This window comes from Aythya ferina (assembly GCF_964211825.1).
Source record: "Aythya ferina genome assembly, chromosome: 5".
Lineage (NCBI taxonomy): Eukaryota > Metazoa > Chordata > Aves > Anseriformes > Anatidae > Aythya > Aythya ferina.
In genome coordinates this window covers 59,086,501-59,110,048 of record NC_140301.1, presented here as the reverse complement: position 1 = coordinate 59,110,048, position 23,548 = coordinate 59,086,501, and the positions used below count along the sequence as shown (strand labels likewise).

Genomic DNA, 23,548 nt, shown 5'->3' with positions numbered 1-23,548 from the left:
GAAAGAGCGAAAAAGTCCATGTTTTTCTTCCGGTTGTTCTCTGGGGATGAAAGCACCAGAATGGGGAGCGTGATTACCGGTTACAGCCACGTGTGCCCATCGTATGCTGTTGCGCTGTGTGGGCTGCTCACTGCGCCGCACGCCGCCGCTTTGCTTGTTTGGAGATCAGCACCTTGCAGCACTCTCAGTACTCCACGTGCCAAAGAAATCATGCTTCTCCCAGCGTAGCAGGACTTCTGCCACTGTGGTGGATGTGCTGCTCCGATACTAGACCTTGCAGGCAGCGTGCTGTTTCCTAAAGGAAGGCATCCTGTACCAAATAGATCTGGGCGTTAGGAAACTTGGCTCTGTAGAAGCACCCTCTTTTAATATCACGTAGTGCTCTGTGAATATCACTGTCAAGTACACGCAGATGATCACATTCCCTTATCGTTTATCTCACATTTCATGCACAGCTCCTCCTTTGTGTCATATCTTCACACTGGTGGTTTTTTCCCTGAGCCTCTCCAGCATCGGCTTCAACTGACCCAAACTGATTGCACGGCCTGGTTTTGGCTGTAATAACTCTGCCAAGAATAACTCTGTGCCTCCTGCTTCTCTCCAAAAACACGGGTTTTGTCTTTAAGCAGCCACAGATGATGCTGGGAAGAAAAGAAAGGAAAGAAACGAGAAGCAAAGCTTGGTGGGTGCATGGTGTGTGAGTTGCTGGATCCCATGGGTGCAGCTCTACTGGGTAGGGGTGTCCCTTTTGTGGCTGCACGGCCAGGCTCTTGCCAGCTGCATCCTTCTGAAGTGCTCAAATGGCATTAAATGCAGAGCCTAGTGAGAAATCTGCTCGCTCTGGGGACGTGCATGCTAGTGATAGATGCTCTTCACTGTCTGAAGAGATTGAAGGAGGGCTTGTGTTAGGAGTTCCTCCTTTTGGGGGCAGAAGTGGGGTGCCACACTTCTCGTTTGTGGGTGACCGGCTTCAGTTTGGTGCGGGCACATCTCCTCATGCCCAAACGCGGCTGCGGTCACTTGCTGGCTCGGTAGGGCTATCCTGAAGCGCGGGCTGTTCCTGTAGCTGCAGCACTAAGCACGAAAGGCACTAATGAAGGTGTAAATCAGGGCCAGGAGCACCAGGAGCCATGCCGCGGGGATCGCAGAGGTTGGCCCCGGGGCCTCGGTTTAGCGAGCAGCTCAGCGATGTATCACCGTGGTGCGTGAGCATCGTCTGCCCTCAGCAGCTTCCAGGGCTTCGAGTGCCAGGAGCCAGCACGAGGCCCCTCCACGATCTCAGGCAGGCTCGTCTGTGGTCAGGCATTAAGGCACCAGTTTGCTTTCGGTTTTCTGGGTGAGAGATGATTTTCTGTTTCAGGCACTTTCCACGTAGCTGCAGGTTGATCTCAGACACCTGCTTGGCTGCTGCCTAGCTGGTCACATTTCATCTTTAAAGGAAATCAGGGCGGGTCCAAAAGCCACACTTCTATCAGGAGAGTATTAAATTCAATGATTTTATTCCATCGTATCTTATCTTGTTGCTGCTATCAGTGTTAGACAGGGAGACTGTTAAGACGGTCTGGTTTAACCTCTTGCCTAACACAGGCTGTAGGTTTTACAGAATCCCAGGCTGGTTTGGGTTGGCAGGGACCTCACAGCCCATTGAATCCCAGCCCCTGCCCCCAGCCCCATCCAGCCTGGCCTTGGGCACTGCCAGGGATGGGGCAGCCACAGCTCCTCGGGGCAGCCTGGGCCTGGGCCTCACTTTACTTTCAGAGTAAAGAATTTCTTCCCAATATCTAATCTAAACCTACCCTTTTTAGCTTAAAATCATTACTCCTTGTCCTGTCACTCAACACCCTCAGCCTGTCCCCACAGCAGAGGGGCTCCAGTCCCTTGATTATCTTCGTGGCCTCCTCTGGACTCGTTCCAATACTTCCACATCCTTCTTGTGCTGGGGCCCAGAGCTGGGTGCAGGGCTCCAGGTGGGGTCTCAGGAGAGCAGAGCAGAGGGGGACAATCCCCTCCCTTGCCCTGCTGCCCACGCTGCTGCTGGTGCAGCCCAGGACACGGGTGGCTTTCTGGGCTGCAGGCACACATTGCCAGCTCGTGTCAAGCTTCTCGTCCACCACCACCCAGGCCCTTCTCCTCAGGGCTACTCTCAATCCATTCTCTGCCCAGCCTGGGTTTGGGTTTGGGATTGCCCCGGCCCAGATGCAGCACCTTGCATTTGGCCTTGTTGAGCCTCATGAGGTTTTCACAGGCCCAGCTCTCAGGCCTGCCCAGGCCCCTCTGGATGGCAGCCCTGCCCACGGCTTGGTGTCACCAGCAAACATGCTGAGGGTGCACTCGATCCCACTGCCCATGTCACCAACAGAGATGTCCAAGGGATGAAGATGTTAAGCAGTTCAGTCAGTCCTGCATCCAGCAGGGAGCTGGTGTGCCAAAACACATCCTCCTTCTGCAGCACCCGGTGTGTTGAGGCTTCACTCCTCATTTTGGAGCCTTTCGGCTGTAATGTTTCATTAGATCCTGCTGACATGTGCCATGAGGAGGTCTGGGGTGTAGTTACATCCTCTTAATTGAGTGCTCTTAAATTGGACATGAGCACAGCTGCTGAGTTGGAGTAGGGTATTTGAGTGGTCTTCAATCTCAAAGTCTGGAGGGGAGAGAGATTGCTTTATAAGCCTCCTGCTACTACTTGCACAATATTTTTTTCTTTCTGTTTTGTGAGACTCTGCTACCCTGGGCAGAGGGATCTCACCTGCAGGGAGGGAGAACGAGGTGTGTCACGGAGCTGGGACCAACTTTTGTCTGTGCCCTGGCAAATGAGGCTTCTGTTGCATCTCCTGGTCTCAGGCTGGCTGCTTGTATCTTGACAAACCTTGTTTTCAGGACAAAACAGAGGGGTCCTCATTGCACTGGAGACCTTATATTTCAAAAGAAGCGAGAAAAGATTCTCTTTGTGAATGTGAAAGCAGGAGTCTAACATAGCACTGTCCACAGAGGTTGGTAGAAAAATGATACACACTGAAGGATGATGTGGAAACTGATGTGAACAAGGATTTTGCCCTAAGTCCTGAAATCTTGATAGTCCATAAATCAGTTTGGGGGACTGTATGTATATGCTATAAATACTATGTGTTTTGAGAGAATAATTTCTTTTCAAAGTTGCATGTCTCCCCAGTGAACTGAAATTTAGACAAAAATGGTGCGTGGTATCACTAAAGTTGAAGTCTTGGGGGGAATGTTTTCCATATTAATGGAGACAGAGGGCTGTTAAAAAACACCTGCTGTGAGCCAGTGCAATAGGCAGCCCCTGCAAACCCCAAATTAATCCTGAATCAAAGCTAAATATTTAATTCAGTTTTGTTTTGTTTTGTTTTCTGAGAGGTGTGTGTGTGTATATATTATTTTTCTTAGAGGGTGGAAAATACAGCATCCATACAATCAACATTATGATAGGATTTTCCCTACTTTCCATGATTTGCATCCTACTGATGGAGACATGTCACTTCTGCTCTGGAGATGGAGTCACGTCAATAGGATGTCCTCTCTTCCTTTCTTTAAATGCATTCCTTCTGCTCATGCTAACAAATTCCCAACAGTTTGGAAACAACTTCTTGACTTCAGCAAGAAATCTGAGGCTGGGGAGCAGCACAGTGGTGGTGTGTGTAGTCTGCCCAGAGCATCTCCTCTTGGCTCTCTCCACAATGTGCACACAAATCATAAAATAAAATGGCTTGGGTTGGAAGGGCCCTTACACATCACCCAGCTCCATCCCTCCTGCCATGGGCAGCGATGCCACCCACTAGATCAGGCTGCCCACGAAGGTGTGTTAAATGCTCCTCCGTGAGGGAAGTCGGTGCTGTTGATGGGGAAGGCTTGCTTGTCTTTTTGTCTGACCAGGAAAAGGTGACTGCACAACAGCAGAAATGGTTTGAAACGCTGCTATTTAGTCATCCCTCCAGAGAGCTCTATTTTCAGAGTTCCCATTCCGCACGGCTTCTCAATACTCACGAGGTGTGAAGCTCCTAATTTTAGCCTTGCAATTTGGGGGTGTACGGAGGGGGTGCTTTTCTTTTCCCCCTTTAAGTGAGGTTTCTGTGTGACAGTTGACTCAAACTTCAGGGCTTCTCAGCTGTGACTTTGCTAAAATTTAGTTGGTGAACAAAAAAGAGAAACAAGACCTTAATTAAAAATGTAACTGAAAACTGAAAAGCTGCTAACCTCAAAACAAACAACCACCACCAATAAACCCCCTCCTTTCAAGGACGGCATGACTGACACTGGGATTGAGTGTCTAATGTCTAAAATTTTATTCTGTATCTCTACCTCATTTAGATTAAATGACAGCAAGTCTTTAGGGAACAGCACTGACCGTTTCCTGTTTTCTGTGGTTTAAGGTCAAAAGGTGATTTATATCAGAAACGGGAGTTTACCCCGGGACAGGTGGTATTTTGAGAGACTGAAACAATTTCAATGGGATAAGATAATAGGGAAGAAATAAGCATATAATGCACTAAACAGGTAGAAGTGAATCTTTTGAGACAATTCTGTGTGTTTAGTGTTATAACCGCTTCATTTATCTGACAAACTGGAACACTATTAACCAGTTTTTCTTATAAAATTCATTTTATTTTCATTGTTATTTCTTCTAGCAAGAAGAAGAGTGTTGAATGGAAGAGACTATTCAACACTCAAAGCTCCTTTAAAAAATAAGGAACTTGATTCCTCCTTTTTTCTTAAAAATACTGAACAATTTAAAGGATGGATGCTTAATTTATTGTAAAATTAAGGGCGTGCATGAGAGTACATTCAGCTTCATATGTTATCATATGTTGGTAGGATCTTTCAAAACAATCTCCTAACGTTGCCTTTACTTTTTCAGGTGGATTTGGAGCCAGAAGGTAAAGTGTTTGTCGTCATAACCCTTACCGGCAGCTTCACAGAAGGTAAGGGCCTTATTTTTGGCTTGTTTTGGTTAACAGCTCACCTTTGGTGTGTGCTATTGCCATCAGTCACCAAGCAGTGTGCAAGTGAACACCTTTGCCCACGCAGGCTGCACATTGTTGCACACCAAAGGCTTCTCAAGCGGCTGGCAAGTTCGGAAGGGCTGCTGCTAACCTCACGTGCTGCAGTCCATCTGGTCTGCTGTTGCTCTGATCTCGGGCCCAGGGAGTTGATTCCTGCTCAGCCTGCTTTATTTATCTGAAGTTGTCCTTCAAACGGATTGTTTTTGTCACTTGTACTTTTCACCTGCGTGCCTCTTGAAGGATCAGGAGCGTGTAGAACATGTTTCAGACATCTGGATGGCTTTTGTTCCGTAATGATTCCCATCTACTTCACGTGCATTTCTGTTCCCAGAGTTCACTTTGCACAGGAAACTCGGAAAAATTTTTAGGGCAAAAGCTGCCCTGAAAAAGTATCCGGGCAGATACTTCTTTCCATAACCATCTTTTATAGCGTGATGGTTTTAATTTCCCTGCTGTTTGTTGAGATAGCAGTGAACTCTGGTGGAAGCGTGGATGTGAGCTGTGCTGGAGGAACCCAGGAAAGCTGGAACAGGGCTAAAAAAAATAAAAAAAAAAAGCTTATTTTCCTCAGACCTTTGTGGTTGTTACTTGTTTTAGCTGCAGCCTGGAACTTTGGGGGATGTTTTCTGTACAGGAGCCAAGAATCAAGGCAAGACCTGCTCCACTGCCCTTTACCTTTGGTCTTGGGGTGCTGGATTTCTAACGCTTTCTCTCATTCTACACAGGATCAGAGGGAGCACCAGTGCTGCTGCAGGGGCAGCTCACCCTGCTACCGCTCTGTCCTGGAGGCCAGGAGGGCTCAGGATGCAGTGGGTGCTGCAGGGGCTGCTGGTGGCTCACGTAGCTCACGTGTTGCGTTATCTGCCCAGGACAAAGCGTGTCAGAACCCCTGCCTTTTGTTTTTCAAACACAGGTTTGAAAGTAAGCTTGTGATTTGCTCTGACCCTTTTGGGGAGCTGCGTCTGTGCTGGTTCTGCAGCCTGCTGTGGTGGGCAGGGAGCTGACAAAGAGCTCAGCTCGTCAGAGGTGGTGCATACCACAGGTGTGTGCTGCTCTTTGCAGGGCAGCTGCGGCCTTTTAAAGCGTTTGAGCCCAACGTGTAACCAGCTGAGCTGTACCTGAGTGCCAGGCAAGGGTTTGCAGAGAGATGGCGTGCTCTGAAGCAGCAGGGTTTTGCAGGTATCTCTGCATGCAGTCTGGGGCTGCTCGTACCCATAGGGACCATGAGCAGGGCGTAATGCTGCTTGCAGGAGGTGTGTTAGGGGACAGCAGCAAGCCTGGCTTTGACCCCCTAAGGAAATGTATGGTCTGGGAGTGCTGGAGAAGACAGGGAGTAACATACCACTGTGCTGAACTTTTCCAAGTAAATATCAGGTGGCTTTGTGCCTCTGCCTCTCCCTGGGGCAGCACAGGTGCACAACTGCATTTTAGCTTCTGTGTTGCATGTCCACAAACGACCAACAGCAAGAAGGAGGAGAGACAGCTTTTTGAAGGGCATCTCAGGAGGCTGAAGGAGCTTTAGTCAGTGCTGTTATCTTCTGTTTAGTGACCAGAGCTAGAGAAAGGAGAGAACAGTGCCCGGAGGCGCTGCAAGGACCTTTCCTTGGCTTGTTTTGGTGGCTTAGCAGAAGGAACCTCCGGGCTAATATGGTGTCTTAGATGCATTTAAATGGAGAGCTGTTCTTCAAGATGTGATGCAGTGGGGGAAACCATGGGTGGGGGAGAGGGGCTGCTGGTTAGGGAGGAGTGGGGATGCTCTGTGCAGCCGTGGCTCAAGGCAGCAGGCCGGGTGAGTAGCAGGGGTGTTGGTCTGGGATTGAGCTGGTGGGGAATGGGCTCTTTGGCATCCCGTCTCCCAGTACAGCATTACAGCACGTGGTGGTGCTGCTGGTGGGAGCAGAGGCTGCTGGTGAGCAGCGTGTCGTTGATTTGTAGGGTGTCCTGATGTTCTTAGGCTATGATTGATGCAAGAAGTCAAATAGCAGCATTTTGTGTACAGTGAAAGCCACTGGCTTCTCGCTACAGCAGCGATGCAGTCTGCTCTGCTTGTTTTCAGAGGATTAGGGAATAAGAGTGGAGGGGAGAACAACCCCTTGGCAGGGCATTGCAGCAGGGCAGAGAAGAGCAGAGTTCAGTTTTCTGTTGAAACTCACTTTCTGTGTAAATCTGGGCTGCCCACAAAGTATTGCTTCAACTTTCAGTTCTTTATCTGTCAAAGAACGCACATTTTTTCCATCTACATATGGACGCTGGGGTCTGGTGAGCACCCTTGCGGCACACAATGCAGGCAGATCATTTACCATTTCTCCTCTGAGGGACGCTCCCTACAGCTGTGCTTTGGCAGGGGACTGTAGGGGATGTGCGAATGGCTTTTTGGAGTTAATTTGGGAAGAGCAAATTTGGAAAGATCCCTGGTTTGTCACCAGGGATCAGGGAGGATACAAAGGTGTGCTAGGAGGAGCTGACTCTTCTTGGAAGACTGGAGGCTCCTAGACAGCAATAGGGGTGAGAAGACATTAGAAATGGTGTTAATTGTCTAAGTTTTGTTGCTACTGGGATCGCAAAGGTGAGAGATGGAGAACTTGGATGTCAGTACTGCTTCTGCTTTCAGAGGAAAACGGGCAGTGTTGGAAATAGTTCACTTCTCTTTCCTCTGTAGTAACTGGAAGAGCAGGAAGACGAGGGGGCTCTCGGGGCCTTTCTTGACTGGTCAGTCCCATGGGGTGGTCACATTTAGGGTTTCCAAGAGCAGATGTAATCCAGGGCAAGTCTAAGTGCAGGTACTGTACTGTACCTTCCAAGTTGGGAAGTTGAGGCATCAGTCAGGGAAGGGTTTCTTAAAACCATTGAGATATTTTTTATAATACCGTGTTTTATTTTATTGTTTTTTATTGTTTCCTGTTCCTTTTTTTTTTTTTTTCTCCCAGAAATGTGGAGATAGAGGTTTATTGGAAATTTAATTTTTGGAAAGCAGCCTGTCAATCACTCACAACTTGAAAGCCCAAAAGGTGGCTTCCCACTTGTTTGCCCCAGTCGAGAGGACAACTGCTACCACGTCCTGACTGCTGGTTATGGCCAGCTTGGCAGGGACCACGTGAAGGCTGCCTGTGTCTGTCTATACGTACACATAAAACCATACTGCCTACATTAGGAGTTTGCATTAGACTCCATCAAGGTAGCACATAGACACAGGGAGTTTCAGTCAAGGTGGTGTTTTAGGACTTCTGTTCATTTTCTTGTGACTCAAGCATGGTGTAATTCTGGTGCGTTTTCTGCTTTGAAATGTAGCCTGCAGCTGCGACATGGTGTTGAAGGAAAAAAAAAAGTCAGCTAAAGTAAAAAGAAGGATGTGCCAGTGTCAGTAGATCCACTTTTTGAGCCATCCGTGTGCTTCCACAGCATCTCCTTCTGACTTCTTTCAATAGACAGTGGTGGAGAAAGGAGAAAAAAAAACATAATGGGGTTAGTGGGAACTGTGGGGAGAATCTAACTTTGAGAAAGCCTCTGAAAGCTCTCGCTGAGCAAAGGTAGAGGGAGGGTCAGTGCCTATTGCCGGTGTTCACACCAACTGGCCAACGTGTGAATCGTTTGAGAGGTGTTTTCTTGCAGAGCTAACTGTTTGTCTATAGAAATGACCAAGTTCACTGAACCTCAGCCACTATTACGTGATTCTGGTAAAGCGAAAGACCAAAAAAGTAACTAAAGAGAGGGACAGAGAGGAGGGGAGGGAGGAAGAAAGAAGTCCCAGACGTTAGATGCACCTGAGACTCAATTATTTCGCTGTCCTAGAAAACGTACCCAAAATAGACAGTCCTGGTGGTGCTGGCAGCTTGTACTTTCTGGCTTTGGGAGTGGTTGTTTTCTGTTTGATGAAAAGTTCTTTTGACCAAAAATATAGTTTTGTTCTGCCTTATCCGCTGTGAGAACAGAGGAAGAGGACCGCGCTTCTGTGGCCGAAAGAAGTGTTGACGTGCTGTGAAGACGAGTGCAGTGCAGAAAATACACAGTTGGTAACAGATCAGTCCTTTGTAAACTCCTCCATGCCCATCTGTCACTGCCTCCTGAGGTGTTTTGGCATGGCCAGAAGCAGCAGAGCTGTGTTTGGGAGCCCGTTTGTAGGATTTCCACGTGTCCAGCTGGGCCTGGCTGTGGTAAAGGTCCCCAGGGGAGGCAGGGATGAGGCTATCTGCCTTCCTTTACTTGTTTTAAATCCAGCACTGGGTTAGTGGTTTTCTTTTAGTGCTGATGTTCCTACTTCATCCTCAGACCTTTCTTCTCACAGGGACAGCAATAAGACCGGAGCTTCTTCAGCAGCTTGAAACCCCCCCAAATTTTAAATGACACGTTTCCCTTGGAGCCTCTTGCTTCCTCTAAGGGAAACTCCTGTGAACATGGCTCTTCTGCCCATCGGTGGTACCCTGCTGTTCTGAGCCAGGGAAATACGCCTGTTCCAGCTGGTAAAAATAGAGCTCATTTTTCAGGAGGAGAAAGGAGCAAAGCGAGGGAGGCCTAGTGAAATTACCCCTGCCCACCTTTGTTTTCCATACTATGTGTATGCGTTGCTGTGCAAAGCCATATCCGATTATCTTAACCCCCCTCATTTGGATGATATTTCCTGTGCAAACTGAGGATGGAAATCTCCTGACCTCGGGAGCAGATTTACCTCTCAGAGGCACGACCGTGGTCCCGCTGGCGGTGTGTGAGGGGCCCCGGCACCGCTCTCCTCTGCCCCTCATCTCCTTAACAGGCCCGAGACCCTTTCTCTTTTGAAAGTAAATAAAGTGGCTTCTGCTAGAGATGCCTTTGCTGTAAATTTGCTATGTCTATGAACATGAAGTGTTTTTTCAGCTGAAGAGTTTGGGGTGGGAGCAGGGACCAGTGGGACCAAGCAGTGCTGCAGTGAGGCCGTCTGGCCCTGCCGCAGCCCTGAGGACTGCAGCTCTTGCGGAGTCTCTTCAGGAGCCTCAGCACTCCTGGAAGGCACCTGGAAGCACCCTGGCATGAAGACAAAGTTATCGGGAGGCAGCTCCGTGCCTCCAGCCCCGTGTGGCTGAGGTCTGTGGCACAAATCTTTGGGGTCAGGATGGGCACCGTGAGGCCCCTGGCATGCACCTGCAGGACGATGTGAGCCTCTCTCCCTTCCAGCACTGGAGCCCTCCAGCTGCTTTGCCTACAACACTCACCTGCCCAAGGTTTGCCATCTCTCTGGCTTATTTGCTATTTTTAATTTTGAGCAAAGCTAATGAAAGTAATACAAAGTAATGATTTGACTGAATTAATGAATGAAGCAAACTCGGTAGAAAATGAAGTGCTTCTATTTCAGTGCTTTGAACTCTTGTAATTTGCCTTTTTTTTTTTTTTTTTTTCTGACATTGCCACTCAAAGTGATAATTCTGGCTTGAGGTTCGGTTTTAATTTCAGTGTTGTAAGTGATGGTTGTGTGTTTTTTTTTTTTTTTTTTTTTCTTTCTTTCTTTCAGCGTCAGGAAAGACAAGGAAAAATTTGAGTTCTGGGCAAGAAATAGAACAAAGAGAATATTGAAAAGCCAAGCGGTGGAGCAGATATAGCACCCCTTGCTAAATATTTAATGTAGGTAGGCTTTGCAGCAGCAAGGAAGCCTGAACCTGCCTCTGAAGCAGGAAACGTTTCTTCAGCTTGCAGCTGTCACGTGGCGCGTTTGGGATGGTTTGTTCTCAAGCACCAGCTTTGTCTTCTGCTGTTGTTTTTCTTAGAACACATTGTTGTGTTTTGTTTTGTTTTGTTTTTTTCTAATGTGAAATGGTTTTTGTCTTAAGAAATAGCATTTCCTCAGACAGGCACCAGCGAAGACCTGCAGCCCCAAAGTTTTAAGTGGGTACAGCCTTTGTGCTAAAAAGGGCTGCGCTGCGTGCGGCTTCTCAGCCCCACCAAAGCTCCGTGGCAGACACATTATTAGTTTCTTGCACAAGGCAGAGAAAAAAAGATGTTTACTGGTCCTCAGTGACCTGCGGTAATAACTGTTTTCAGCCTGTTTTTTAAAGGCAGGGGAGTAATTATTTGAAACTGGGAACCAAGAATGAAAAAATGTCTTGTTCTCAGCTGCTGGCCAGTTGGGCAACTCTTCTGTTTTGGCTTACTAGCCCGAGCCAGGCAGTTTTCAGGCATGTATTGGACGCTGCCCAGAGATCCTCCTGATCTGAGCAGGAAATATCAGTGCGGGACAGGGTAAAAATTTGTTTTGCTGCTTTAGGTGCACAGCCTGAGAACAAGGAGGTCTTTAATGATGAGCCCAAAGTCTTATGTGGGACAGAGCAGCTGGGGAAGTGTTTTTCTATACTCCTGTATTTTTTTTCCCCTGATGCCTGATTGCTTTACACTGGTCACAAATGTGCGTGCTTCAGGCAAGGGATTTCCAGGTGCAGCCTGTGTTGGGTCAGCTCTACTCTTTGAGAAGGTCAGAACAATGTAGAGTTGGGGAAATGTTGGGGAAAAATCACCCCAAAGTGCACCCTTGAGAAGATTGTGTCCTTATGGAGACCAGGAGCATCACCAAAGATGCTCTGAGCTCCCGAATCAGCCAGGCCAGCAGGAGTGAGAGTGGCTCCGTCAGTGTCACTAAGCCTCCACAAGCTAAGCACAAGGATGTAAAAAATTTTCAGCAGCTCTGAAGATCCAAGGAGAGAATTTCAAAGTCAGAACAAGCACAAAGGACAACTTGGAGATCCTTTTGGCAGGGAAGTGCCTTTGGGTGATGCGAGAAACATCGTTTGGGTTATGAAATGCCGGGAGCAGAAGGGGCTGGAACACATCTTCTGTAGGACAGCCTTGTGTTTGTGCTGTTCAGACTTACACTGGCTTGAGGAGCCACTGTGAGGCAGCCCAGCCTTGAAAGATAGATAATGTGGGCAAGCTTGAGGGTACTGAAAAGTTATTACTGTTAATGGTGGAAGGATGGTCTGAACATTTTAATATTTTTTTTAAAGGAAATTGAAGTTTTTAAACTTTGCACAGTGAATTTCAGATATAAGTAATGCAGGGAGAACCTGATTTATTTATTTTTTTTTGTACCCTGGCATTCTTACACCTCACAAATGACTCTCTTCCGTTAAAATTTTTTATTTTTGCATTTGCTCAGTGTTACGGAGGGGGCTCTAACACAGAGCCGGGAGGTGGACAGCCCCCAGCCCATTGTGCAGTCACCAGACCACCTTTATTTCCTGGGAGATGACTGATTTGAGCTCCCCAGGTAGAGCAGTAAATGTAAAGCTGAGGGATTCTTGTAGTAATTCATGGCTTGCCGAGATCTGCCGACTGTGTAGATATCCAGACACTGTAGAAATACAACAAACAGCAATATTAGGGTTAACTTTACTTCCAGTGGGCTGTGTTTTGTCTAGGCTCTGCAAACCTAAATATAAATATGCAAGCTTGCAATCTGCTGTGGGATTTCAGTGTTCCTGGCCGTAATGAGGAACAGAGATTTTATTTTGCTGTGATTCCTGGAAGAAGTGACGGTGGTTCCCAGAGGAGCTGCATCTATCTGCTTGGCCTTGGAGGACAGCGCTGTGTCGGAGCGGGTGTTTGTGCTGCAGCACGGCGGAGTGGCAAACGTGGGCTGGAAGGAGCAGGGCACAAAGCTGCTGGAGGCTGGGACCCCGATCCTGCGGCCGGGGATGACGACAGCAGCCCTGCCCTGGCTGCTCCCTGCCTGGTGATCATCCTCTGCTGACGGGGGCACCTGGATCACAGCCTGCACCAGGATGGAGGTGGGGTGTTGGAGGACATCAGCACACCTTCTGCCTGTGCTTGCCTTCCCCTAGGCCACAATTCCTGAGGTACCTGACTGATCAAATAGGTGAATGGCTTACCAAAAGCCCAAGGACTTTACATAGCATCACCCTGTAAACCTGCAGCAGAAAAAAAAAAGCTATACAGTTTGCTGTTGTTGTTTTTCTTAGGTTTTGTTTTGTTTTAAACTCACCTCCACCAACTATTAAATCGGGCACCGTACCATTTAATATCCAGGCCTGACAACTCTGGGTTTTGGAGGAGACTGCTCGTTTGGGTGGTGCCACAACAGGCGAGGGTTTTCCTCGTGTCTGGCAGCCCTGCCTGGAAGGAGCCCAGAAGCCTCTGGCATCTGGGGCAGCGTTGGACTTGGTGTGTGAGCAGATCCACTGGGACTGTCGGCATTACAGGATGTGTGGTAACAAAATCCCAGTGGTTCACAGTGCTTAATTACCTGAGTTTACCTGGAAGGTGTTCATCGGTCGTTAGTGCTTGCAGGGGGCAAGGTATGGCCACCGTTCACTCTGACCATACTGATATGAGGACTGACAGCACCAATCTGCTGCTGCTTGTAGATGTCACGGCAGTGAATTCCTGCACTCTGTGGGACTGGGATGATGCAAAGCCTTGGGAAATTTCCCCACAATCCTAAGAAAGCCTTTGGGGAGGGAAAGAAAGGGTCTGGGCTGAGCTGATCAGTGCCAGACAAGGTAGGAAGAAGTACAGGGACATCTGCCACCTACATGCAACCCTAAATGTGCTCAGATTTTTTTTTTTGCTATTTAAACCTTGCCTTTCCCATCTTTTCTACCCTTTAATTTGCTTTCCAAGGTGAGATAGCAACCTTTCTGGGAGAGCTGCTTTCAGCCAAGCAGAACAGGGTCTTCAGCCTTCAGTAAGCTGCAGTTAAGCAGAGCTCATCTTCTAGTGGCGCTTTCAGAGGTGGATCCTAATGCTCACAATTTATACGCCCCTGTTTTGGGCTGTTCCTGAGTGTTCCCAGCTTGACATGCTGTCTGATGGGGTTTAGTGCCAGCTGTTTTATGTTTGTTTTCTGGAATGCTTCAGCCGAAATGATTCAGTTGTTTTGCAGAACGAGATGCTGGATCAAAATACGGCTTTGAACAAAAAGATCCCGGTGTCGTTCTGCCAGGGTGACCTCAGGCTTGGCAGAGGAGAGGGTGGGAGGGATGAGAGCCTCTGCAGCCTCCATCTGCCTTCTGCTGCCTTTGGGAAAACGTACCTGGGAGGAAGGACAGAGGGAAATATAAAGCGAGGTGGAAGGAAAAAGGAAACTGGGCTGGGGGGAGATGATGGTGGAGCTGGCCAGAAGCTGCAGGAAACAAAGAGCCTCAAGAAGCTTGGAGGGAGGGTAGGGGAGAATAAGGACGCATGTGCTAGAGGAGCTGAGGGGACAGTAGAAGAGCAAGTTTTTATTCCAGAATCTCAGCTCTTTTCTCCCTTCAAGGTGTGAAACTTGTAGAGCCAGCCCGTCCCTCTGTCACCAGAGCTGGATCTGCTGCACAGATCCAGCCCTTTTCTGTTTCTCACTTGGTTCCAGGGAGCGAGGACAGCGCTGTGTGCATGGGACCAGCCCTGCTGGTGAGCTAGGGGAAGGCTGCCACAGTTCCCGTGGCTGTAACTTGTTTTCAGCGATGCTTTTCTTTATTTCGAAAATCATCTTAAAAAGAAAAACCTTTTAATTTGAGGGATGTCACAGAAGCGACAAAATCAAACTCTCAAACGTCAGGAAATGCTGAAATTTGTGCCTGACACCTGGCCTTGCTATATGTTGGTGATGCAGCCCCTGATAGCAGTCACTGCAGAGCAGCCAAAGGCAGAGGAAGACGTCTCACCTCCAGCCTGCACAGCCCCGAGCACGTCAGGGATGGGTGAAGAATCTGAAAGGAAAGCACGGCGCTGCTGTACGGGGGAAGAACTGCTTAACGCAGTGCAAGGACACTGTTGGGAGCATCAAGCCGTAGTCTGACTTTCATCTCCTGCCATTTGAGCCTAACCAAATTCCCTCCCCGTGTGTTCCTGCTCCGTGAGGCGCTGGCAAGGAGATGAAAGGAGCTGCAGGCTTAGGTGTCTATCACAAGCTGGTGGAGAAAGTGGCTTCCTTCCCGCTCAGCCACCTCTGCGTCTTCATTAGTCGAGGCGGGTGAGATGGGAGAGCCCTCAGGGAGGCAGAGCACGTCCTCGGCGCTGCTGCTCTTACACCTCGTGGAAGGGGCCGGCCGTTTGTGGGAATGAAATGGGTTTGGTGGCTCTGGTGGCTGTTGGAGAGCTGGAGGAACCTGCAGGGCCCCTTCCCTCGGCGCAGAGATCCCGAGCCAAGGCAAGCAATGCCCTGCCCATGTGGCACCCAGCGCTTTCCAAGCTGTGGCTGCGTGGATTTGGGACATCTGCTTTTGAAATCTCGGAGATGTATCTCCGAAATGGAGAAATATGGATCGCGGTGTGAAAAACCCTGTCGGGGGAGAGACGGGGCGGTGGGAGCGGTCACGTCTGGCTGCGTTAGCCGGGCGGGAGGCTGTCTGGGGCAGATGTCTTTTCCAAACACTCCTCCTGGCCCACGGCCCTACAGGAAATCCCTCTGGGGAACGATGATAATCCACCAGCCCTGGGACAGGTGCAGTGTGTGGGGCAGAGCAGAAATGCTCCGTGCCACCTGCAGGAGGGCTTTTGGACCGGCTGCGAAGGGAAGCCAAACCTATCGTCGGGCTGAGCACTTGCAGACAGATGATTTCCTCGCCGCGTTACCGAGTTGGGACTGTCTTGACGAGAAGAGGCGCTGCCTTTTGGCAAGCCTCCTCACGGCAGCAATAAGCTTGGAGCACGGGAGGCTGAATTTATTTATTTTCTGACAAACGCCTTGCTGCGGCGGCGTTTCGCTCAGCCCGTGGTGTGTGGGAACCTGCGTGGGAGAGCGACATGGTAAACAACCTGCTTTTTAAGGCTGTTGCAATTAGGGAACTGATTAGCAAGCTGCCACATGGAAATCTCGAGAGTACCAGGGATCGGCTGTGCAATGAGGGCTGAGTGTGCGGCCGGGCTGCTCGGGCTGGCTCGGTGTGATTTGGGTGACCAGGCGGCCAGGAGCTGCTGCTGGTGACTCAGGTGCTGGGCATCCCTCCAAGGGAGCACCGAGCAAACACCCAGCAAAGACCTGGAAAAGGCTGAGGCACCGGTGAGCTCTGCTGCACGGCCCCAAGAGCAGAAAAAGGGGAGTGTTGAAGTCAATTGTCCAACTTCGTTAGCTTAACTTTCCCAATTAATTTCTTCCTGTCTAGGTTCCAGTTGTGCTGTTGGTTACAATTTGCTTTCCCACCGCAAGATGCGGTGCCCCAAGTAAGGAAACTTGAGGTTTGATCCCAGGGACGGCTGCAGTGTGCTGTAACGTGGCTGCAATTTGTCGAATTCCTGCAAGACCTCGGGTCCTGCTGGCTGCAAGCTGCTTGGTATTCCCATTTCAACAGGCTTTCTTTATGCTTTTTGTCTCATGTTACATAAAGAATATCTTTCTGGTGGTGCCCCTTCTCCGAGACAGATGTTGAGCCTGTATCTCTCTGGAAAAGTTGCGTTGCTTAAACATAAAGGCATGGCTTGTAAGCAAATGGACTCGAGCGTGAAACCTTGTGCAGCCACACTGGTTTTAATGCTCTTGGCTGATTTTGATCCCGAAGCTGGCCACGCAGCCCAGAAGAAGGGTGTCCCTGGAGCATCTGCTTAAAAATAGCACGAAGCTGCATCTGGTTAAAAATAGCTGCCACTTGGAAACTCGTGCTTTCCTGGGGAGGTAAGGCCTCCTCGCCGCGTGTTGTAACACCGACGGTGGAGCTACCGACAAGCATGAGCTGCTGGCTCTTACAACACACACGAGCCCCGAGGCGTCGGGATCAGGGGAAAGTTCAGGATCTCCCTGCTGGTTTGCCCAGCGTGCCAATTATGTGTTTCTCAAGGATTTTGCACAGGTGCTGCTAACTTTGCCCTATTAATGCTGTCACTCCATCGGTACTGCTTGTACCCTTCAGCCGGCGCAGCGTAGCTTGAAATCTTCTAAAACTTATGGTACGGAGGGCTTCTGGGGCACGGATTAATCATGGGAAAGATCAAAGTTGCTTTGTTAGTTTTATTTTCCTGTTTTTAATGAATAATACATTTAAATGGTTTCCTTTCCCAATAAATCACATCTCAACATTTTTCTCTTCGGTTTAATAGGTGGGAAGGACTAACAGGAGGTTTTACAATGGAAATTCACTTGCCTAAGCAGAAGGAAATAATAATGAGTATAATTGGCAAGGGGAGGGGAGAGAGGAATCAGTTCGTTAAGTCTTCAACGAGCGATGCAGGAAGAAGTACAAGGTAGTATTATTATTTGTACATCTTCAAGCAAGAAGGAGGATTTTCCCCATCGTATGGTAAAACCAGGACTCCAGGCGGATGTGCAGCTCTATCCCACCTGGGGAGGGGACACGGTTATTACAGTTGTGTGGGTCAGCTTCAGGTTTTGTTGTTGCCTGCTCCTAGCCCAGATCAGCGTGACAGGACTGGGTTCCACTTGCACATGGAGTGAGGCCGGCAGGGCCGAGGGGCTGGGGAGGGGAAAGCATCGTGAGCAGGCAGCACGGGGCTGGGGCTGGGGCCGGGTGTCTTCGCCCAGCCCAGCTGCAGCTGGAAGATCACGTTCAGCTGCAGCCGGAGGGAAGCTCCCGTCTGTCATCTCGCTGGATGTGACCTGACTAATTTATCCTGCTTTTACACACCGCATGGGTATCGTGTGCCTCCTGCTGGGTACAGCACAGATATTAGTGGGCCTTCCAGTTACAGGGCCTGTCTGGGGCTCCAGAGGGCTCCGTTCAGCGCTCCAGGGATCTGCTGCCTGTCAAGTCCCTCCTCCGATTTAAAATTAAAAACCTTTTCCCCTGGCATCTCCTCCTTGTGCATGTTGAGGCAGTTCTTAGCTGTTATCACCCCAGCCTGGTATCTCTTTCAAACAAATATCACGAGGTTACTATCTCCAAACTAACGCAGAAACTTGTAGAGGCAGAAAGACAAACTGAGCATAAGAAAAATGTTTCTTGCTGTTGGCAGAGAAACACGTAGGTGAAAAATGGAGCTGTCCTTTTCCTTCTCTCACTGTGGTGTGGCTGTAAGGAGAAGGAAGAGGGAAGCACAAGGAAGTGGCTTTCCCATCAAACACATCCTCCTTGGCAGCCGGCATCTCTTCTGTGGCCTGGGCAGCACAAACCAGCTGGCATGTGATGATTTCCATTTCAGAACCTGGTCTTTTGTGGCATGGGGTTGTTCATGTTCAGGGAAATCTTCCATTATTCTCCACATCCCATTTCCTCCTCGTTGTTACTTGCTACAGAAATGAATGAAAAAGCCTTACCATCATGTTTTGCAGCCCTGTACAACATGCTGCGGTGCCTTGCTCTCTAACTGTCAACATCCACAAGCAGACTTCTAAATAGATTTAAAAAAATCACACAATTTATAAGAGCAGATATGGAAAAATCAGATTTTTGAATTGCTCTGCGTGTATCTGAAAAGCTGTGTGGCAATCATGATTAAAACTATGCAAAATAACCTCTGTAGTATTCGTAGCTGGTCTGTAGACTCCAAGTGGCAGCAGAATACGCCCTTGCTGGTTGCTTTAAGTTTCTCAAGCTGCATTCATCCTCCTCTCTCACTTTCTCACAGGACTTATGCAAACAGATATAAAGCAGCTCTTCCTTCTTGAGCCTTAGCACTAGGCTCTGCCTTCCACTTCTCAGCCCTCTTCTGTCCCGTGCCTGTGGATGGCCCCTTGGCAACTATGTGCTGGGCTCTTCAGCTCCTCCAAGCTTGCCTTGGCCCTGGCACTGCTACATCCAAGTGCTAGAGACTGTGAAGCAAATTAAGCTTCTCCAGAAGGTCCTGGTGCTAACTTGAGATGTGTCTGCTCAGCATCGTGATCTCTTCCTCACCTCCTGTTGCTGCCAGAGCTTTGGTGTCACGGTGTGATTCCAGAAATAAGCTTGTGATGGGATTTATGGCAGTAGCTGAACGCCGTCATGTTCACTAGTGCTGTTGCTTGAACTTTATTGATCCTGTTCTCACTGCTGCTGCGCTCCAAAATCATTATTCAGCCTCGATATTCAGATGCTGCTGATCACTTAGCGCTGAGGGTGAGAGCTGAGATGGGTTTATGTCTTAAACCGGGCAGAAAAACAAGAAAGGGGGTCTGCCCTACTTCAGCATGTGGATGAGAACCAAAGGCCTTGCCTTGGGTGTGTAATTCTGTGTGACCTGATGCTCTGTCTGGGGTAACGATGATCGCATGTGCTGTGCCTCTCTGAGACTGCTGAGAACACCGCTTCGTACTCACAAGTGGGAAAACTCCTGGTTTTTGAAGTCAGAGCAAATTGCTCTATTATTGCTTCATGTTCTTTCAGACAATATTGACTGGTTGACATCTCAAAAGATGAACTGCCCGTTAAAATGGCCTTTCTGTCAAGTGCTGGTAGAAGACACCCCAGCCCCGCCAGATCAAGCTGATTCTTTCTCTGGTCTTCGTACCAAGCTTCTGCTTTGAGAAGGAAAACAGCAGCTGGCTCAAACACGAGCCTCAGCCTCTGTTTGATGTGCCACATGTCTGCCTTGCTGTAAGCCTCTGCTGGGATTTGAACTGATCTGTTTTTGTGCACAGACTGATAGAAATTGCAGGACAGAAGCTCGCATGGATGTGAAGTGAAAGCGAACCACTACCCATGTAGTTAAGAAGTTTCCTGGAGATGTGGCTGCTTGCCTTTGGCAGATTCACACGTCCAGGTAACTTATGAGTGAACTGAAGAGAAATGTTTGCAGTCCTTAAGAAAGGAAAGGCTTTCCATCTACAGCACATGTTCTGGGGAAGCAGAACAATCAGCCGTGGAAGTACAGCTTCAGGTCGTAGCCTTTAAATCCTTTTCCCCTCTCAGAGCTGGGCTATCAGCTTCTTCAATGCTGCATTGTGTTTATGGTGTTTTAATTAGGAAGGCTTCCTGTGGTTTTGACTATCCGTGGGATTGTGATGATAAAACTCTTGGTTAACTGATACACCAAGTCTTTGTAAGGGATTTTTTCATAGCATACATGTTTTCCAGCTTGGAAAATAAACATCTGGGTTTAGCCTCTGTTTATTTTCAGTAAATAGGAAGGAGCCTGCTGTTAGGTGAACACTGAGAAAGCTCCTGCACCACTGATGGCTGGAAGGGATGGGTGTGTGTTTTCCTTCCCAATGTAGGTGATGGTTTTTATATTCGTTTCCTAAACCCTCCCACTACTCGCTGCCAGGACATGGGCTAGGAGGGCCATCAGCCTGATCCCAGCAGTTATTCTGTGCTGCGGTGCTGGTGAGCGGCTGTGAGCTGCAGCCACTGGCCTCCAGTCTGCTCATGTGCTTTTTGCAGCCCAGTGAGCCCTGTGCTTGGGCTCTGCGCCGTGCCTATATGGTGTTCAGTATGATGGGATCTTGCTTGGGGTGCTCCTAGGGGAGCACAGGACAGCACGCATACTGGTACTAATAAAAAAGGCTTCGTTAAGTTTTAATCTATTAGCATTACTGCTTAACATTGCTTTTGGAATATCTTTCTTTCAAAAGCAAGTTTTATTGACACGTGCTGAACTATAACACTAGAAAGCTTCACGTGCCAGGGCGTACCCGAATACTTTGTAGTGCCAGCATTACGGCAGCAGGGCTGAGATTCATTTCTGATGGGTGAGCTCTGACACGCTCTGACTGCTCCGAGGCAAGCAGGGACTCCGCAGCACGTCATGCTGCAGCTTCTCCGTTTGTCTTACTGCCGTAGTTACACCACCACTTAAGGACTTAACTGAAAGAAACCCTTGGAATAAATAAATAAATAAAAAACTGTTCCAGAAAGGCTTGTTGAGAAATGAATTTACATGTCTCTCCAGCAGAGCTTGCTTTGTCTTTCCTGCACCAGGAGCAGCTGAGCTCCAGCCAGGACTGCTGGAAGGAGCAGTGGGTAGTGGCACTGGGCAATATGGATAAATAACTTTGTTACAGCAGTTGTGCTTAATTGTCCTAAAGGTATGCGATGGGGAAAGGGGGTTTCTCCGTCCGGGAAGGTGGGATCGGGTGGGCTCGGGGGCAGGCAGGGCAGGGTGACTGCGCTGCCATCTGGGTGAGCGGGGCACCAGTGCCTGCAGCCATCCCCAGCTGACTCGGTGGGTTATTTACTCTCCTCTCCCTCCACACGCAGAATTTCCACTGCCATAAACACGTGTTAGGCCTGAGTGGAGAGGAGGAAAGGGGAAGAGGCTTTTTAGTACTTGGCTTTGTAGTCGCTTTTACAGATAGCCAGGCGCAGTAAGTACCCCATAGTTACAGACATCCATATTTAACCATCAGCACAGACAACTCCCTTCAATGGGTAATTGCTTGCTTGTTTTTCTAGCAGTATGTGGACATCCAAACCATTCGTGGTGGTTTGTTGCTTCACCAGAGATTAGAGGCTTTTCAAAGTCTGGGTCTTCCTCAAGTGCTCTGGAGCCGCTTTGTTTGGTAAAATCCTGTCAGCACACGAGCAGAAAATCTATATTCTGTAGGAAACTCCAGAGACTGTGAGCAGAAAGACTTCTGCAGCGACCTTACACCCTGTGACACTAAATGGCCACCCTGTCCGAAAGCAGGCTCGAGCACTGGGTGGATGATTTTGGCCCACAGCCTCTTGAGAGCGATGGTGTGGGTGATTTGGCATAGCTGGTGCTTGTGTGCTGAGGAATTGCCGTCCTGGTGAGGGCTGGCTGTCGGGATTAAGGTGGTTTTGGTGCTAAGGATAGCTGGTGGTGGTGGTCCGCCATTTCAGAATCACCTGGGCCTTGTTGTCGGAGGGCTGAACTCACCCGCTCCGTGCCGTGGTGTGAGGGGTTGGGGAGCGCTCAGGCCCTCTGAAGGAGGAATTTATTCTGTGGGACGTGGCCGTGTGTTTGGATCAACCAGATCGCCTGGTGGATAGTGGATATGGCCTCCTGCAGCCCTGAGGTGTGCTGGGCTCTCCCTCCCGTTTTCACTCCAGACAGCATCGGGAAATGGGGAGAACATGGACCCAAAAGAGCTGATGGCATGCTGCAAGTAGTGCAGGAGTCAGTCTCCTGTTTAGCAAACCCTAAAGTTTCTGTAACTTAATGTGGGATGAACGTAAGCATGGGTGAGGATCACCTGGAAGACCTGCACCTGGAGAAATGCACAGGATAATGGCAACGGTGTAATGTGGGAAAACATGAATTTTGAGGAACGTTTTAAATATTAATGGCCCTTTGTGAACCGTATTAGAACCGCGGGCTGCCTGCAAGCAGGCCGAGCCCTGGGCCGCACTGCGTGTCCCGCCTGGTAGCCCCATGGGCCGCTTTGCTCTTCTCCACCCGGGGGCTGCTCGTGGAGGGGGGCTTTTATCCCATTTTCCATTCCTTGGAAGGTCTCCTGTGCGTGCTGAGCTCCAGGCCAGAAAACGTTGCCAACTGAGGTTTTTGGCCCTGATTCAGAAAAACACTTAAGTGTAAGCTTACACCTAGACAAAGGGTAAGTGCGCTGGAATTTAAAGGTGGGCAAATTCCAAAATAATGGAAGGAAATTTCTGATTTTTTTTATTTTTTTTTATTCTCTCACATGAAGTTTGAGCTCAGTGAAGGCACTGGCTTCCTCTTTAGGGGAAGAAGGATGAACTGGTTGACCTCTTGAAGTTCTCCTCAGCCATGTTTTCTGTGGTAGATAACAAGGCTATTGAGATGGCGCAGTGATGATTGAATGTTTGGAAGGGATATTAAACCTCCGCACGTCAGCTCGCACTTCTGGAGATCAAAATGACATCTTGTGTGGGGGAAAGAGGCGAATTATCTCACAGCTGCAGGGCTCCTCCATCTTGCTGTCATGTGTTCCTGGTTGCCCACTGACAGAGGCAGGATGCTGAACTAGATGGGCCAATGTTGTGATTCTGCCTGGCAATTCCTGTGGTCACTTGAGTCCTGTTGGCTTTGGTGAGAATTAAACACATTTAAGCACTTCCCTAGAAAGGCAGGCTTTTCTACACCTCTCTTTCTGAGCAACTGCTTGAAGCTCGGCAGTGAAGAAGACACATTTCTTTTTAAGTGCTTGGATGATCCATACCACATCCTTTTCTGCTTTAATGGGAAAATCCTAATTTACAGTGTGCTTCCACTTTAGAAATAAATGCAAGCTGTTTCACAGTCAGGCCAAGCTCCGTGTCACAGTTAAGTCATTGGGGATGAAGTTTCCAGTCAGTGCCTCTGGAGGTGCTGCGCGCGCAAATGGGTAGGAGCACGCAGCAGAAAGAAAAGCAAAACTGAGCTTTATGGCCGGCTTTGCTTCGAAACCTGTGTGGCAGGAACACTCAGAGGAATACATCATGTGGCTTGCATCCCTTTGAAGTGGCTGGGTTCAGTGCTGATGGGATGGCTTCCCTAATCTCCACTCTTACAGAAAGGACCAGGAAATACGCCTGTGATGTGGGACTCTTACACTTCAAGCCTTCAAGTCGATGTTTTTTTTTTTTTTTCTTTTAGCAGTTAATCAACAAAGCTAGTTGAAAGCAGGGAAATGCTCTGCCCCCTTTTTATGGGCAAATGAAGTGGTACAGTAACAGCTGTGTTTGGGTACTGCTGCTGATCAGCTGCTCTGGGACGATCAGAGGGCTGGGAAGTTTACAGACCGCCTGCTCTTCCTGTGGCATTACATCCATGCAGAGGGGTTT

General features: G+C 48.9%; 1 protein-coding gene across 1 annotated transcript in view; it reads left to right on the top strand.

Annotated features, from left to right (window-relative positions):
• PRKCH (protein kinase C eta) overlaps positions 1–23,548 on the top strand; it is a 113,176-nt gene that overhangs the window by 22,168 nt on the left and 67,460 nt on the right. The window contains exon 2 of the mRNA XM_084519661.1: positions 4,874–4,937. Within this exon, the coding sequence (XP_084375787.1) occupies positions 4,874–4,937 (64 nt within the window). The remainder of the gene's footprint in view (positions 1–4,873; positions 4,938–23,548) is intronic.